The 18,027-nt window shown below is 38.3% G+C and overlaps 2 protein-coding genes across 2 annotated transcripts; both read left to right on the top strand.

Annotated features, from left to right (window-relative positions):
- Nucleotides 1-1,870: 1,870 nt before the first annotated feature.
- Nucleotides 1,871-7,342, top strand: LOC149232554 (clavaminate synthase-like protein At3g21360). The gene is made up of 4 exons (XM_089376515.1): nucleotides 1,871-2,304; nucleotides 6,181-6,244; nucleotides 6,342-6,592; nucleotides 6,997-7,342. The coding sequence occupies exons 1-4, from the start codon at nucleotides 2,000-2,002 to the stop codon at nucleotides 7,340-7,342; spliced, it is 966 nt and encodes a 321-aa protein (XP_089232641.1). The 5' UTR covers nucleotides 1,871-1,999.
- Nucleotides 7,343-12,280: 4,938 nt separating this feature from the next.
- Nucleotides 12,281-12,640, top strand: LOC149232553 (clavaminate synthase-like protein At3g21360). The gene has a single exon (XM_089381940.1). The coding sequence runs from the start codon at nucleotides 12,281-12,283 to the stop codon at nucleotides 12,638-12,640; it is 360 nt and encodes a 119-aa protein (XP_089238066.1).
- The last annotated feature ends 5,387 nt before the right edge of the window (nucleotides 12,641-18,027 follow it).

The following is an 18,027-nucleotide window of genomic DNA, read 5'->3' as shown; positions in this document are numbered from 1 at the left end:
ATAAGATGGTGGTGCCTCTCTCTTATCAATAACTAAGGAATTTTTTGTGGTATTATGTGAATTATAGAGTTATTTATTATTTAAGAATTATCAAAGAATCATGTATGATTCTCAAAGTGAACTTTTATGGGGTTTTTGATAAATTTATTTGGTCTTATTGTTTTAGTAATTTTTTAGTTTTTGGTTTTCACATGGTTAGATTGTTTGGATTAAATTCTTCACCTCCTCATCCCTCTTTTCTATTTTCCTTGATGGCTCTATCTTCCTCAGTGGCAGTGAAAGTGATATATTAGATGCAGTGGCAGATGTCAGCGAATATTCAACTTTGGGAGCACCTCGCTTTCTATTAATCAAGAATGAAGAAGACAGTAACAGTTAATTATCAGGTGTTGGTTTTTGTTCTAATATTGGTCCATTTTCTTGTTTGTGTAATTATGATGATAGTGAAGGTGATAGTGAATCAACTAAATTTTCTCTTATGGTAAAAAGTTAAAGTAATCATTCTACAAAAAAAATAGATTCAAAACTAATGGCCCTATAAGAAGAAATTAAAAGCCTTACAGATGAAAATAGAGAGAAAAAAAGGTTACTTCAACAATTTGGTGTAAAGGAGAGTGCCTAACAAAAAGATATTGTCACATTAAAAACCCATCTGAAAGAAGGAAGGAAAATTGAAGAAGGAACGAGGAAGGAGTATAAAGAAAAGGACGATTAGTTTCAAACGCTGGAGAATGAACTCAAAAATAAAAGCTTCCATCTACAAGAGGTAACTAAAACTAATGCAACAATTAAACACCTTAGAGAAAGAATCAATTATTGTGTAGGACTAGAAGCATAAATCATCTCTCTCAAATTTGATCTTGAAAAGTAAAACAACTGAAACGAAGAGCTACTTCAAGTATTTGAAGAACAAGAGAATGGGTTGAAGGAAGATATTACCAAATTAAAAGAGCAAGTGGTGGAAGGAAGAAAGGTTGAATAAGGAATGAGGAAGCGATATCGAGAAAAGGAAGAGAAATACCAAAGGTTGGAGGTTGAGGTAAAATTCTAAAAGGAAAATTAGAAGAAAAGGATAAACATTTGAGATTTCAAGATAGTATTAATATTTTGAATAACATTCTTAGTAGTCAAAGGTCTCCTTACATTAAATCTAGTCTTGGTTTTCATGAAACCTTAAAAGGAAAATCTACTTCATGGGTTCATGCAAGGAACTTGAAGGATAAAGAGTTAAGAAGTCAACTAGATCAACATCCAAGGAAAATCATTTTTTGAAGGAAATCACTTTCTGCCAATAATATAAATATTAATCAATATTATCTTTAGATAAATGATGTTTAATGTTTTAAATGTAACAATTATGGAGACATTGTAGCAAAGTACAAAAGTAGATTTTGATCTCAAGCAAATAGACACCTAGGAGGAAGATCATCAACTCCTAGGTACTCAGGTTTCTTTAAGGGATATTAAAATTCCATCCACATTTATAACGTATTTGTTTCATAAAACCTATTACCTTATGTAAAAATTGTTTATGCAAATATGGCATGGCAAGGCTACTTTCTGGTTAAAAGTTGTCATTTCGATCAGTGACAACTTGTCTTAAAAATTAGTTTTAACATATACCATACAATATATGTAACTTGGAAAAGCTTCCACGCTTGTAAGTGTGAATGCGTTTTCCAATGCTTTTAAGTGTGAATGAGAAGATAAATTGTGATCATTGCTATTCACTTTCCTCAATATATTGACTGCTTGAGGATAAAGGTGCCAACACATTCTTTGGTGGAAAAAACTCCAATGACAAAGTGTGAATGTAAAGCAAAGTGGTGATCATTGCTTCCTATTTTCTTCCCTAAATTGACTACTTCAGGACTTAGGTGTTACCCACATGTGAGGCAACGCACCAAATATCTAGCATATACACCTAACTTCAAGACAGGCAAGGAACTGTTGTATCGTCGATTCAGGCGAGCATTCTGAACAGCAACGAGATAGAACAATGGAGGAATTGGCCTTCTTGGAACAAGGGAGGATTGCCCAACAACAGATTCTTGAAGATGGCACTCTCTTTCCTATGGTTTTGCTGCCTCCGTCTGTAGCTGAAAGCCCGTCGATTGTGTACTTGGTCGACTCCATCCAACACAACAGGGAATGGATCGACAATCATCTAAAACGGGCTGGGGCGCTTCTCTTCAGAGGATTTCCACTGAGAAGCGCATCAGATTTCAATGCAGTTGTCGAAGCATTTGGATGGGAAGAGCATCCATATCTGGGCTTAGCTTCAAGAAGCAGGGTTGACGGAAGGGTTTACACCAGTGATCAAATTTGAAGGGCAGGTCTTAATTTCATTTAGAAGGGCACATATTCAGGTCGCACTTCTATAATGAAAAGCATAAAAAAAAGAGCAATTCAATTGACAACAGTAAATTATTTTCAAATTTCTTTTTATTTTTTCACAAGAAAATGGTGGAACAACAACCCATGGATGTTGTATATAAGGCAGGTCTGATATGAGCCACAGGAAAATGGTGGAACAACAACCCCATGGATGTTGTATATAGGGCAGGCCTGATATGAGCCACAACTAATATATCGAATGCATTTACCATTAATGGATAAAAAGGAGACCTATATTCCTGCTCCAGTTTAGATAAGGATTAATTTTGTAGGAAATTTTTGTGACCAAAATGTTAAAGCAAATATACAAGTAGCTCAATCAAATTTAAGTTTATTGCATGAACGAAAAAATTTAGTAAAATTCTAAACAGGTTTAGGATTCAACAAACGAATGTACAAATGTGTATATGTTTTTGGTATCTCCTTTTTTAATATGAAAACATACCAGGAATTGGGAATCCGCAAACAAATCAAATCCAGTATGTTAGGAAGCTTGTTGAATGCGCTCCTCTCCAAGCATAAATCGTGCTTAAACCTTGCTTGAAAGTCGTTTGCTGAATGATGAATCTATGCTCCTCTCCAACTTAAATGGTCATCAAACCTTGCTTTAGGCAACCTTCAAGCACAACCCAGTCAAATTACAGACCTAATACATGGCCCATATTGACATCTAGTCGCTCTCAATTGAAACTACCAAATGTAATGGTATCAAGGGGTAGTTGTGACATAATAATTAATAAGAACTTCTATCATATGCACAATTAAAAAAAACAACTCGAAAAGAAACTGTTGTTTTTGAAATGGGAACAACTGCCAAATGTAATGGTATCAAAAGGTAATTGTGACATAATAATTAACTAGCATTTGCATCAGATGTTGCAAAGGAAACGCCGTAAGGCATAAATTGAAGAACACAAATACAACACAAGATTACTTTGATAAATAATAAAAATATATTGACCACTCAAATCAATGCCCCATTAACTGGAACCACTTAGTAAACATATCTATCAACATTAGGATTATACACAATGATCAAGAAATTTCCCATATACAAACAACACCTTCCACAACAACCTTTTGTCACGTCCACATTTTAAAAAATGCCTTGGAACATGATTGGAATCTCCCATATTTCTTTTTCATTATGCAGATAAATCTTTCCTATTGCTATTTTCATCATGAATATTGTTAGTTCATTGTTGTAAGGTGTTAGTGTGTTAAAATATACAAACAACACGTTCCGCAACAACGTTTTGTCACATCCACATTTTAAAAAATGCCTTGGAACGTGATTGGAATCTCCCATATTGCCTTTTTCATTACGCAGAAAATCCTTCGATCAAGTCTTGTGTAATGTGCAAGACTAATCTTTGTGGGGAAGTCACCGTTGTACACTATGATCCTTTAGAGCCTTTCAGGATTTTAGACTCTCTTTCAAAATGTTGGTATTTATATATCGGGGCCTACCTTCTAAAGAGTGGTTGTTACCGACGGAGTCACAGATGAGGCTTTATTTAATGAGCAAGGAATATTTTCCCTCGTACTCCAACTTTAGAGTACAAGACACTAAAAAAATTATGCAGTTGAAAGTGATCCATCTTCAAGATATTTTTCCTGTCTGTTACGAACAAAATGTTTAAAACCTCAGTTCTGCGAAGAACTCTGTTAAGCTGGAATGTAAGAGTTTGCCTTGTATTTGACAAGAGCTTGAGAAAAACTTCGCAGAGGAAATCGTTCAATAGGAGGGTTTCCTTTTCCCTTTTTCAGTTATATCTGTGATCATGAGTTTCCATTAACCCACAAGTTTCTTCGGATCAAGGTCTGATCCGTGAGTATTGAAAACTGTTTTCAGCACAAATTCACCTTAACATAAGCAGGTTTTAGTCTTTTAACATACATCTCATAAGTCCTGACTAATTAGACAACCGACTAGGCTAAACTGCTGAAACCTATGTGATTCCATTCTAACTAACTTGAATGCATGCTGAGACGAATTGATTCAAGGTAAAATATTTGCAAAAACAATAGTTTCCAGTGCATTTTCCTTGTAAATCTGGCAGAAATTTTGCCAGAATCTTGGAATTACAGGTTTGAATTGCATAAATTTAATACTGAGGTGCCCAATTGGACATAAGGGGGTAGGGAATTCATCTGCAACATCAAATTTGCAAAAGAAGAAGTGTTTTATTGCCAAAATTGGCATTTTTCATTGCCAGACAGAAAGTGCAGTACGTTAAAAGATTATGGCTTCCCAAAGCACACAGGTACTTCTAAGCATCATTAGATTGGAGAAAGGTAGTAACTGAAGAAAAGAAGGCTGCTATCACATAAGCATGAGGACTTCACCCCATAGCCAGTTTTCATCGCATAGGCATGAGAAATTCACCCTAAACCCAGTTTTCAGATTGGCAAAGATTTGAAAAAGTTTTAATGTATGTGGTATTTCACAAATAAACCTTCTTCAGTATTGTTGTCAATGTAGGATTTTTTTTTGGTTGATGTTTCCAGTTTACAAATGCAGCAAGCGCACCCTTCTCCATTATGGGATTATCACGATGAACTGAAGTCAGGTCATGCAGAAAGCATGCCCATTTCCATTATGTGAATATCACAACGAACTATAGCAGGCTGACAACAGATATTCGAAAACATATGTCTCAGTGATTGTGGCAGAAGACCTACACCTTGCCCCATCCACATGGAGCCGGAGCCTGAGCCGCTGCTTACACAGGTGCATAGAAGCAACAACTCATGAAGGGAAAACATGTCTCTGAGGATTTGAAACTTGGGGTGGGCATGAAGAGTCACAATCCATGTGGAATTGACATATTGTTAATGAGGTAAATAAGGTGAATGAATGTAAAAACAAGATGCAAAGGAAATTGGAACTCACCTCCAATCTCTGAGCCATTTCGGTCCCCTTTATGCGTTTGTGAACTACTTCGATCATCCAGGGATCGATCTCGACTGCGATGACTCTGTGGGCGGCCTGCAGCAACTCTAGGGTTAGATTTCCAGTACCTGGGCCGATTTCTAGGACGGTATCGCTTTCTCTCATGTCCGCTTTCTCAACGATGGATTTGAGAACACCGGGATTTGTGAGAATGTGGGATTTGTGAGAATGTGCTGCCTGCTCAGTACAGCCTTGGGATCAATCAACTCCACCCACAGACAGTACAAGAAAAGCCCGCCAACAGGGTTAGTGGGACGCATGTAGCACTAGAGAGAGCCGGTTCAGCTGCCCTGATGAAACTATTCGATCCGCCAAATGAAACGCCCAAACCATTTGGGCAACCCTTTTGAATCAACGATCAACGGCTGAAATTGTTGCAATCGTCTAACATATAATCGTGTGGCTTACACGATGACAGGTAAGCAGAGAGGGGAGTTGATTTCAGAGGGAAACGCCTTACGGCGTAATAAGAACTTGCATCATATGCACAATTAGAAAAAACAAACTCAAAAGGAAACTGTTGTTTTTCAAATGGGAGTTTCTAAAATGGGACTTAAGTTTTAACATGAAAAGAAATTTACAAATTCAACATTCCTAAAATTCTAATTTTTTCATTCCTAAAATTCTAATTTCAGGAAAAATGAAATTTAAAAAGAAATTGACAATTTGACAGCACTTTTTAAAAAATTTTAGGATATTAGTCCAATTTTTTTTTTAAATGACAAAAATCAATTTTTAAATTTTTTTTGACTGGTAAAATTTTCTTCTTACTTCTCTACTTGCCAGAGACCCTTTGAAGGGCTCTGACGTGTTCAATTTTGATCCCTGGTTTACACTGCAAACGAAGCTCCTTTTGAGCAACCCATCAAATTCCATCACGAGATGTCTATGGTAAGTCCATCTTCCTTGCACTCCACACTACAGTTTCCTTTTCTGTTTTCTTGTTCTTCAAACTGATTCTTGGCTTTTTTTTGGGTTCCCCTTTCAGTTCGATAGTTTTCCTACCAAATTAATTTTCTTCTGTGAGATTGCGCCTCCGGAGGGACGGCAGACAGCAATTGTTTTAAGCACTAAGATCACCCAACGAGTGGAACAGAAATTTCCACAACATGTTAAAAAACTGGATGATGGGGGGTTGATCTATTCCTTTAGCCTCCCTCAGGAAGACAATCCTCAATCCTTTTTAAAGGGCTGGCAGTCCCGTTACGAAACCACCACCAAGCAGGAAGCAGAAAGGAAGTAAGAATAAATTGAAGTTATATGCAGTATGTATGAAAAGATCAGATTGTGTGGAAGCAGGTTTTCAAAGTTAGTCATTCTGTTTTATTGCTTCTTGATGTAAATTTTCTACGAGCTTCTTTTGTTTTTCATGTCTTTGGCAATCACACTGCTTTAGCTCATACAAAATTTACATACAGAAATAATAAACTAAAAATCTACATTTCATCTTAAAATAAATCTGTGTAATTTTATTTTAGGTTAAATCTGCATAATTTGTATATAGGTCAAACTGAATTTGTATTAATTTTAAGATCTATCCAGATCTCTCCTACTTCATCTCAGCTTTACCATTTTAAATAATCTAATTATTTTGAAAAAAAAGAGTACGGGGTAACGAAATTGATGATTATGTGGTGTTCCAGGCTTGCAACATCAGGTGTTCCCGTGTCCAAAATAACTTGGGCAGATGATGGTACAATGTTATTTGAAATAGGACCTATTGTTTCCATAAGAACTGTTGACGGAGACGCAGACAAGAGGAAAGCATGGTTCAACCCTTCAGCACTTCGAGAGATAGTCCCAATGCTTGCAGATGGTTCCCTCTTTCCTGAAGATGCAATGGAACTATTAATCCAAATTGCTGAAGAAGACTGTGTGGACATCACCTGGGAAGTTGGTGATGTTCTGGTGCTGGACAATCGGTTTGTAGAGCATGCGAGAAGGCCTTCAACCCCACCAAGAAGGGTACTTGCAGCCTTCTCCAAATAAAATGATGGTGTTGACTCCAACTACCAATCATAGGCTGTGTGTTTCTTTCCATCATAAAGCATTGTTGTTGTTGGCAATTAATCTGAGAAGTTAACCTCTGCTGCCCGTCCTGAGAAGTTTATTCCCTTTGCACACATTGTAGTTTGACTCCAAAAAAAGGAATCTTCGATGTCTGATATGGTTTTGCTTGTAACTTTTTCCCTTTTATGTTTTAAGGGGTTTTTAGAGTAATCAAGCATGAATTTGTTTGAGTTGCCGTTTTTGGAGTTACAAGTTTGATCATTTACTTCTACATAATTTCAATGTTTCAGTAGCTTTCAAGAGGACAAAATTATTTATTTATTTAAAAATATGCCATAAATTAGATGAATGGTTTATTAAGTTTATTTTTTTATTTTGTTAAATTTAAAAATATATATATCATAATTTGGTTGTTAAATTAGTAGTGAAGAAAATTATCATGTTACCTATCCACTAATTCAGGCTGATTCATCAACATTATTAAAAAAACTACACTACTAAGAATTACCCATAATAATTTATAAGGAACAAACTTTAACTCCTACTAAATACCCTTCAATTTTAAACCATAACTTATTTTCTTATTTATTTAAAAAAATATATATTTTTTAAAATTTATTTATAAAAAATGATATTGTTAATTTTAATTTAGATATTTTAAAATAAAATAATTTATTTTCAAATTTATTTTATCCTAAAAGAAGTTAAAAATTGTTTCTTCACTTGCAAATTCCTCCATATTGAAAAGGCTTAAAAAATTGATTCATATCTTTGAATTTTATTATTTTTTCTTGTTTTTGTTAAATTGTCAACCATGTTGAGATAATTTTGATGTTTTAACTTGATTTTATAATTTTATAATGATGATGATGATGATGATGGTTAACATCCATTGGGACCAAACTTTGGTCTATCAGACCTAAGAAATGAATTATTTAGTTTGATTTAAGATTTTATTCCTATGCTCTAAAGGCTTGGAGAGAAACCTTCTGAGCTCACTATAACTTTGACATCATAAAAGGCTAGGAAGGTGAGTATTGCAGCAAAGATTATAAAACTGAGATCTATTGTGGTTGTATGCAGGGCACTCTAAGAGAAGTGATTTTCATCCTCGATGTTCATATTCTCACAGAGATGGCAGATCATTTCCATCCAAGGTGTTTTAGGAATTGCCCAACGACCCATTTCAGTGTGGAGCTCATGAGAGTTCGTTCTAATCTTGGCTATATTAATTTTTTCTTCTTTGAGCTGTTAAAACAGAGAGATGCTTTTATCTTGGTGGGGTTGACGACCTCCTTATAATATCTTAATATTATTTTAGCTGCTAAATCTTTCTCACAGCACATTTTTTCTTTGAACTTAGAAGTAACAATATTTTTAATGTTATTAATGTTTTGCAATGCAACATTCTCGTTGATCTCCCAATGGTTAAAACCAGGCCCTGGTCTCTTTATACCAACCTCGTTTGAGCCTTAGGTGGTTTTGGTTGGAATTTAAAGCTAGCTTAGGAAGTCTATATGTCTCCTATGTTATCGAGTTTGCACTTTACAATAGATGCATAGTCATAGCTAGGCTCTCGATAGGGAAAAAGACCCACTTCTACAGGAGAATAGGATAGGGTGTATTGCTTTTAATTTTGAGGTTATATGTTATAAAATGCTTCTGGATTTGTTCATCTTTCTCCAGGATTCTCTAGAGATGCTACAACCCCAAACGTCACATCCATATAAGATAATAGGAGTGACTAAAGTTTCAGAGAGGAACTTCTTTCTATCCCACATTACGAGGTTTGTTGTTGTACAATTATTTTCAAGGCCAAATAAGCTTTCCATCGCCCATTAATCATTTCTCAATGTTATAGTTCCAGTTGAGCTTGTGATGAATATCAATTCCTAGGTACTTGTAAGAAGACACTTCCTCCAATTACTATTGTCATACATAAAAATTAGCGTAAGTGTCATTCTTGGATTTGATAATCATAACTTCTTTTATATATCAGTGTTAACAGTCATACCCATGGTAGAGAAGAAATCCTTAAGAAGTGTAAGTTTTCTTATCAAGATCAGATGGGAACCTTGCGAGAAGAAAAATATCGTCAGCATAGAGAAGAAGGATGATGACTATCCTAGCTAAGATCGTGACAACGCAGCTTGCTTCCTCTAAACAAAACTTCTAGCTTGTCGATGTAAATGCAAATAGGGTAGGGGAGAGGGTGCAACCTTGTTTAACTTCGATATTACACTTAATATCTTTCGACCATCCCTCATTGCTTTTTAACTAGGCAATTGCATTCTCGTATAACCTTATAGAGGCAACTCTCATCTCGAAAGGAACCTGTAGCTCTTTTAATCTATTCCACAGGTTGTTTATAGGAATCGTATCGAAATCCTTTCTAAGGTCCACAAAGCAACAAAAGAGATTGGATTTATCATTGCGACATTCCTCCACAATGATCCTAAGCGTAATGAGGTGGTCCGTTGTTCAGTGATGCCTTCTAAACCCGCTTGGCCTTCAGCCTGCTTACCTTCACTTTCAAGTCATATGCTCAACTTCATTCCCAAAATAATACCATATAACTTGGCTAAGAGAGGGCTGATCATAATTTTTCCAATAATTAGAGGAGTTGTTTGTATCCCCACTTTTAAAAATAGGGATAATTAGGCTTTGAGTCCATGCTTTACGGAACCCTTGCTTGACTGCTTGATTGAAAAGCTTGTGGATGTGGGGATGAGGACAGACCTCCAATTTTTAAGATTTCTTCTTGGTAAACCTTCAATGTCCTTAGCTTTCCCATTTTCCAAGTGTTTAATCACCAAAATCAATGTCTTCTAATGAGAAAAATTCTTTCATTGTGAGAAGGATTTCAAATTTATCCATGAAGTTTGGAGATTCATAAACCTTTTAAGATAGGTGTAAAGCAATTTTATTATTATCTTTAGTTTTCCTTGTTAGAATCTACTTCCAGAATTTCTTAGGAGCTACCTTTGAGAGGTGTAAGAGATTCTCTTGTCTTTTACGAATATACTGCCTTTTTTTCCTTTTAGTTAGGGCTTCATTGATCCAAATTTAAACATGAACGCAACAAATTACAGATATAACCATACATATAGAGATGCAACGTAAACAATACTTCATTTCATTACACTAAAATATTGAAATATGCTTACAAACAGAAATGGAAATAAACTAGCTAGGGCGATGGTAGCTTATCTCTGAGAAGAGATGTGGTGGCTACATGGCTTGAAGGCCTATTTATTGTTGAGAAATAATGGAAAAACCCTAAACATCTAAGAACCCAAACCTAGAAGATGAAACACCAAACTATGGGCCCCGTTTGGGTAAATTTGTACATCAACTTCCTCGGGTCGTAACTTTTGTATACAATCTCCGTTTGACGCGCACAATATCTCATTAGAAAGATATATCTGAGAACTACAACTTTGGGAACAGAAACATTGGTACATAGACCCATGCTTCTCCTACTTTTCCCAAAAAAACATCGTTTAGGGCCTCAAAACGGCTCTGGAAGTTCAAGACCCGAAAAACTGCTAAAAAAGAGTAAACTGTGCTACAATTAAGGAAACTGAAAAGCTAAAGAAAACAATGGTGGGGGACCAAGTGGACCTGGAGGGTGGTCACCAATATCCACCTGGATCATTCCTCCCCCCTTAGGAAGCAATGGTCGCCATTGTGTGAGTTCCAACATAAGATGAGGAAGTTTCTGCTGAACTTGGTCCCTAGTGAGCCACCTGCCTTGGTGAAGGAGTTGAACAGCAACAAGATAAAACAATGGAGGAATTGGCCTTCTTGGAACAAGGGAGGATTGCCCAACAACAGATTCTTGAAGATGGCACTCTCTTTCCTATGGTTTTGCTGCCTCCGTCTATAGCTGAAAGCCCGTCGATTGTGTCCTTGGTCGACCCATCCAACAACAACAGGGAATGGATCGACAATCATCTAAAACGGGCTGGGGCGCTTCTCTTCAGAGGATTTCAACTGAGAAGCGCATCAGATTTCAATGTAGTTGTCGGAGCATTTGGATGGGAAGAGCATCCATATCTGGGCTTAGCTTCAAGAAGCAGGGTTGAAGGGTTTACACTGCAAACGAAGCTCCTTTGGAGCAACCCATCAAATTCCATCACGAGATGGCTATGGTAAGTCCATCCTCCCTGCACTCCACACTACAGTTCCCTTTTCTATTTTCTTGCTCTTCAAACTGATTCTTGGCATTTTTTTGGTTCCCCTTTCAGTTCGATAATTTTCCTACCAAAATAATTTTCTTCTGTGAGATTGCGCCTCCGGAGGAGGGCAGATGGCAATTGTTTTAACCACTAAGATCACCCAACGAGTGGAACAGAAATTTCCACACCTTGTTAAAAAACTAGAGGATGGGGGGTTGATCTATTCCTTTAGCCTCCCTCAGGAAAGACGATCCTCAATCCTTTTTAAAGGGATGGTAGTCCCATTACGAAACCACCACCAAGCAGGAAGCAAAAAGGAAGTAAGAATAAATTGAAGTTATATGCAGTATGTATTAAATCTCTGGATTGTGTGGAAGCAGGTTTTCAAAGTTAGTCATTCTGTTTTATTCCTTCTTGATGTAAATTGTCTATGAGCTTCTTTTGTTTTTCATGTCTTTCATGGTGGGTCAACTATCCATTCAAAGCAATCACACTGCTTTAGCTCATACACAATTTAAGTACAGAAATAATAAACTAAAAATCTACATTTCATCTTAAAATAAATCTGTGTAATTTTATTTTAGGTTAAATCTGCATAATTTGTATATAGGTCAAACTGAATTTGTATTAATTTTAAAATTTATCCAGATCTCTCCTACTTCATCTCAGCTTTACCATTTTAAATAATCAAATTATTTAGAAAAAGAAAGAGTACGGGGTAACGAAATTGATGTTTATGTGGTGTTCCTGGATTGCAACATCAGGTGTTCCAGTATCCAAAATAACGTGGGCAGATGATGGTACAATGTTATTTGAAATAGGACCTATTGTTTCCATAAGAACTGTTGACGGAGACGCAGACAAGAGGAAACCATGGTTCAACCCTTCAGCGCTTCGAGAGATAGTCCCAATGCTTGTAGATGGTTCCCTCTTTCCTGAAGAGGAAATTGAACGATACGTCCAAACAGCTGAAGAAGAGTGCGTGGACATCAGCTGGGAAGTTGGTGATGTTCTGGTGCTGGACAATCGGTTTGTACAGCATGCGAGAAGGCCTTCAACCCCACCTAGAAGGGTACTTGCAGCCTTCTGCAAATAAAATGAGTGGTGTTGACTCAACTACCAGTGGTGTTGACTCAACTACCCATCATTGGCTGTGGTGTTTTCTTTCCATTATAAAGCATTGTTGTTGTTGGCAATTAATCTGAGAAGTTAATCTCTGCTGCCCATCCTGAGAAGTTTATTCCTTTGCACACATTGTAGTTTGACTCGAAAAAAGGAATCTTCGATGTCTCGATATGGTTTTGCGTAAGTGTCATTCTTGGATTTGATAATCGTAACTTCTTTTATGTCAGTGTGAACAGTCATACCCATGGTAGAGAAGAAATCCTTAAGAAGTGTAAGTTTCTTATCAAGATTAGATGGGCACCTTGCGAGAAGAAAAATATCGTCAGCATAGAGAAGAAGGATGATGACTATCCCAGCTAAGATCGTGACAACGCAGCTTTCTTCTTCTCTAAACAACCTTCTAGCTTGTCGATGTAAATGCCAAATAGGTAGGGAGAGGGTGAAAACCTTGTTTAAACTCCGATATTACACTTAATATCTTTCAACCACCGCTCATTGCTTTTTAACTGGGCAATTACATTCTTGTATAACCTTATAGAGGTAGCTCTCATCTCGAAAGGAACCTGTAGCTCTTCTAATCTATTATTCACAGGTTGTTTATAGGAACCATGTCGAAAGCCTTTTTAAGGTCCACAAAGCAACAAAAGAGATTGGATTTATCATTGCAGCATTCCTCCACAATGATCCTAAGCGTGATGAGGTGGTCCGTTGTTGAGTGATGCCTTCTAAAACCCGCTTGGCCTTTAGCTCGCTTACCTTCACTTTCAAGTCATATGCTCAACTTCTTTCCCAAAATAATACAATATAACTTGGCTAAGAGAGGGCTGATCATAATTTTCCAATAATTAGAGGAGTTATTTGTATCCCCACTTTTAAAAATAGGATAATTAGGCCTTGAGTCCATGCTTACGGAACACTTGCTTGACCGCTTGATTGAAAAGCTTGTGGATGTGGGGGATGAGGACAGGACCTCCAGTTTTTAAGATTTCTTCTTGGTAACCTTCAATGTCCTTAGCTTTCCCATTTTCCAAGCGTTTACACCACAATCAATGTTTTCTAATGAGAAAAATTCTTTCGTTGTGAGAAGGATATCAAATTATCCATGATGTTTGGACATTCATAAAGCTTTTAAAGATAGGTGTAAAGAAATTTTATTATTATCTTTAGTTTTCCTTGTTAGAATCTACCTCCAGAATTTCTTAGGAGCTACCTGAGAGAGGTGTAAGAGATTCTCTTGTCTTTTACAATATACTGCCTTTCTTTCCTTTTAGTTAGGGCTTCGTTGATCCAGATTTAAACATCATGAACGCAAAAATACAGATATGACCATACATATAGAGATGCAACATAAATAATACTTCATTCATTACTGTAAAATACTGAAATATGCTTACAAACAGAAATGGAAATAAACTAGCTAGGGCGATGGTAGCTATCTTTGAGAAGATATGTGGCGGCTATATGCCTCTGAAATGTGTTATAATGAGGCTCGAAGGCCTATTTATTGTTGAGAAATAATGGAAAATCCTAAACATCTAAAAACCTAACCTAGAAGATGGAATGCCACACTGTGGGCCCCATTTGGGTAAATTGGTACATCAAGTTCTTGGGTTGTAGCTTTTGCATACGATCTCTTTGATACACAGAATATCTAGTTAGAAAGATCTATCCAAGAACTACAACTTTGCGAAGAGGAAAATTGGTACATAGACCCATGTTGCTCCTACTTTTCCCAAAAAACATCGTTTGGGGCCTCAAAAACAGCTCCAGAAGTTCAAGACCCCGAAAAACTGCTAAAAATAGTAAACTGTACTACAGTTAAGGAAACTGAAAAGCTGAAAGAAACAATGGTGGGGGTCAAGTGGACTTGAGGGTGGCCACCAATTACCACCTGGATCATTCCTCCCCCCTTAGGAAGCAATGGTCCCCCATTGCGTTGAGTTCCTAATGAGATGAGAGAAGCTTCTGCTAAACTTGGTCCCTGGTGAGACACTTGCCTTGTTGAAGGAGTTGGCCTACTTTGACAACTCTATATAGTTGGATATTCTACTCGCAAGTGTGCTTGATCTGTGTGTCCATGATTGATCAGTTGCAACTTGTTCCATGCAATTTGGATTTAACTCTGTGGGTGTGAGCTACTCTGCAATGTCGAATGTGTCTAGTGATGGGTGGAAAGTATGGCGAAAGGCGGTCCACATTGAACACTGTGTGTGTAGGTCAAGGAATGGATAATGATAGCTCAAATGCATTGTCCCCCACAACATTGGTAATGGTGTAAGGAACATATCGGAGTGGTCCTGAGTTTCCGATAGGCTCCGGTAAGGGCGTTCCTTTTGCAAATGCAACGAGACTTTGGTCGCCTACCTGAAACTTGTTGTGGCACCGATGTGGATCATGTCACAGCTTTACTTGGGATTTGATTTCTCCAGAATGTTGTGGACCTGCTGACGAATATGTGGACATGTTTAATGAAGCTATTTGCCTATCCTGTTATCGGACTGGACATGAGCCAAATCTGCGTGAGTAGCTGCAATGGCATGGCCACATCAATGGGAAATAGTGGCTAGAATCCCAAGCCCACCTAAAATGGTTGTGGCGAGTTGAGCTGTGGAGAGGCCCCGTTGTAGCTCTGTTAAACATAGGGGAGGCTCTCATCCATGTGCGTGGATCTTTGAGTTGTACATGCACATAATGTGTATGATCATCATGTTGACAACCTCTATCTCGCCATGAGTTTGAGGATGGAAGGTTGTGTACTTAGTGAGCTTGGTGTCCATCATCTACCAGAGACTAGACCAAAATGTACTGAGGAACTTGTTGTCCCAATTTTGAGATGATAGTCAGTGGGATCCCAAAGTGTACCCACACTCATTCAAATAAGAGCTTAGCAGTGGCTTCTTTTGTGATATTCTTCTTGCAGCCACCATAATGGCCATCTTTCGAGAATCTAATCGACAATTACAAAAACACAGTCATTTCCATGCTTAGTAGAAGGAAGGCCCTGACAAGTAATCCATAGAGATGGAATCCAAGGTCGACTAGGGGTAGGAAGTAGGTATAGATGCCTTACTTCTTGATTGTCAGTTTGGCATGGTGCAAGAAGTGCATGATCTGATGTACATCGCAAACATCCTATCAAAGATTCACCAATAGAAATACTTCTATAGTACTGCCACCCGTTTTCTCGACCTCGAAATGCCCAGCAGACTGACTGTAGTGTGCTTCCCATATCATCTTGGCACACTCGCCGGTGGTCTATGTGGATGACTGTTTTCCTTTCCCAAAATGTAATGCTTTCCATTGTTGGTAGGCCTACACAATGGAATACATCTCTTTGTCATAAGTGGGATAATTCCAGACTATGTCTGAAAGTGTCTCACTATGACATGCACTGGATGCCCGTATTGAGTAAGGACTGCCCCAATAGCATAGTTAGAGCATGTGTCTTGATCTAAAATGGTTGTTGCAAGTCTAGTAATGCGAGCATTGGTGCCGAGTAGAGGCGATCTTTCAACTCTGTGAATGCCCTTGTTGAGATTCAGACCAAAATAATTTTTTCTTTTGCTCCTCCCTTGGTGACTTGACTCAAGGGCCAAGTGATATGAGAAAAACCTCCCAACATGAACCTGTGGGTAGAATTTGCAAAGACCTAGAAAGCTATGAGCTCTGTCAGAGTGGTTGGAGATGGCCAATCTCGAATGACTTGGATCTTGGCTAGATCCACATGCAACCCCCCGTTCATTAATAATGTATCCCAGATACTGAACCTGGGTTATGCCAAAAGTGCATTTCTCCAAATTGGCACATAACTTTTGTTTCTGTAGTGTTTGGAGAACCTGTTGGATGTGGTGGAGTGCTCTTCCCAACTCTGCTGAAGATCAGGATTTCATCCAAGTGTACCACTACAAATGAGTTGGTGAATGGCCACAAGATGTCATCCATTAGCCTCATGAAGGTTGTAGGAGCATTCATCAATCCAAAAGGCATAACCAACCATTCAAAAAGGTCCTCCTTGGCTTTGAAGGCAGTCTTCCACACATCAGAGGGTTTGATAGTACCTGTGATATCCTAACTTCAAATCGATCTTGCAGAAATATTTTCCCCCCTTTAGCTGGTCCAGGAGGTCATCAATCCATGGGATCAGGTACTTATTACGGACAGTGATCTTGTTCAGTGCTAGATAGTCAATACAGAGTCTCCAAGTCCCATTTTCTTATGTACCACACGATCGGGGGGCTTCGACTGGATGATGAACTCGGATGGATGTGACCTTTCAATCGCAACTACTAAATCCGCCTCATGATTTCATCATTCTCTAGAACTAAGCCCCGACAGATTGTCATCATAGGCAGCAACGCACTTGGGTTAGATCGATGGAGTGCTTGACCTGACAGTCCAGAGGAACCCCTATGGGGAGGTGAAGATGTCCTCGTACTCCTCCACGACCTTGTCCATCTGTAGTTGTCGTGCGGAGGGGACCTGTCTGGAGTCATGGCACCATATTATTCTGCCTTTAGGGCGTAATTCATTAGGAAAGCAAGTTTCCTGGCTTTGGAAATGAGCTTTACTTAGCAGTTGTTTTGTAGTAACCAAGAGATAGCGGTAGGCGGTGGTACCTCAGTATCCTGTACAACTTATTTCCCAATAACAATAACAACACAGGGCCTTGATTCATACACATCATGTCACTTCCACAAGTATGGTTGTCCTAATAATATATCACAAACATCAATGGGAGCAATGTCAAACAACATACCTCATCCGTGAAGGGCTTGATGTTGTATGGAAGGTGACATTGCTGCTCACGCGAAGATCCTGTCCTTTGTAAGCCACCCGATGTTGTACGGTTGTCCGATGTGTTATGGTCGGTAAGCTGAGCCGCTTCATGACCTCTGTCGAAATGAGGTTATTTGACTCCCAATGTCAACAATGAACTGTAGCGGGGAGCCCTTTACCCACATCTGGGAGTGGAAGAGACACTCCTCCTCTTCAGGATCATCGAGGTCCTCCTTCTAGATCTTCATGGTAGAAACAATGGCAATGGCTCCGCATTGATAATTTGCTTCCCTTTGTCAGTCCCCTTGTCGGGTTCTGACTCAGAGTCGAACATGCATCTGATTCTGAAACCTTTAGCTCGGTCACGAGTGATTGCTTGGCCTGACACGCACTTGTTGTTAGTGGAGCTCTTATGGAACTCACAACCACTTTCCCGTGTCCTTTTTAGGATTCCGTGGCGCTGTTCTTTTCTTGCAGCTTTGTGTCGGGTTGTCCTGGGCTGCCCTGCCTTTGGCTTTGTCTTTTGTTTTGTGCTGTTTGGGGCAACCTTTCCTTGCTTCAAATTCGTAGATTGAAAGTCTC

The sequence above is a fragment of the Pinus tabuliformis genome, chromosome J, assembly GCF_031772625.1.
Source record: "Pinus tabuliformis cultivar Carrire ecotype Pingquan chromosome J, CPIR1, whole genome shotgun sequence".
Lineage (NCBI taxonomy): Eukaryota > Viridiplantae > Streptophyta > Pinopsida > Pinales > Pinaceae > Pinus > Pinus tabuliformis.
The sequence above is the reverse complement of the archived record's forward strand: the minus strand, read 5'-3'. Positions and strand labels throughout refer to the sequence as shown.

Excerpts from the sequence above, each read along its gene's own strand:
- LOC149232554 (XM_089376515.1), top strand. The coding sequence starts at position 2,000 with ATGGAGGAATTGGCCTTCTTGGAACAAGGGAGGATTGCCCAACAACAG. Across the intron at positions 2,305-6,180 it reads AGAAGCAGGGTTGACGGAAG|GGTTTACACTGCAAACGAAG; the intron begins GGTTTACACCAG and ends ATTTTGATCCCT. Across the intron at positions 6,593-6,996 it reads AAGCAGGAAGCAGAAAGGAA|GCTTGCAACATCAGGTGTTC; the intron begins GTAAGAATAAAT and ends GTGGTGTTCCAG.
- LOC149232553 (XM_089381940.1), top strand. The coding sequence starts at position 12,281 with ATGTGGTGTTCCTGGATTGCAACATCAGGTGTTCCAGTATCCAAAATA.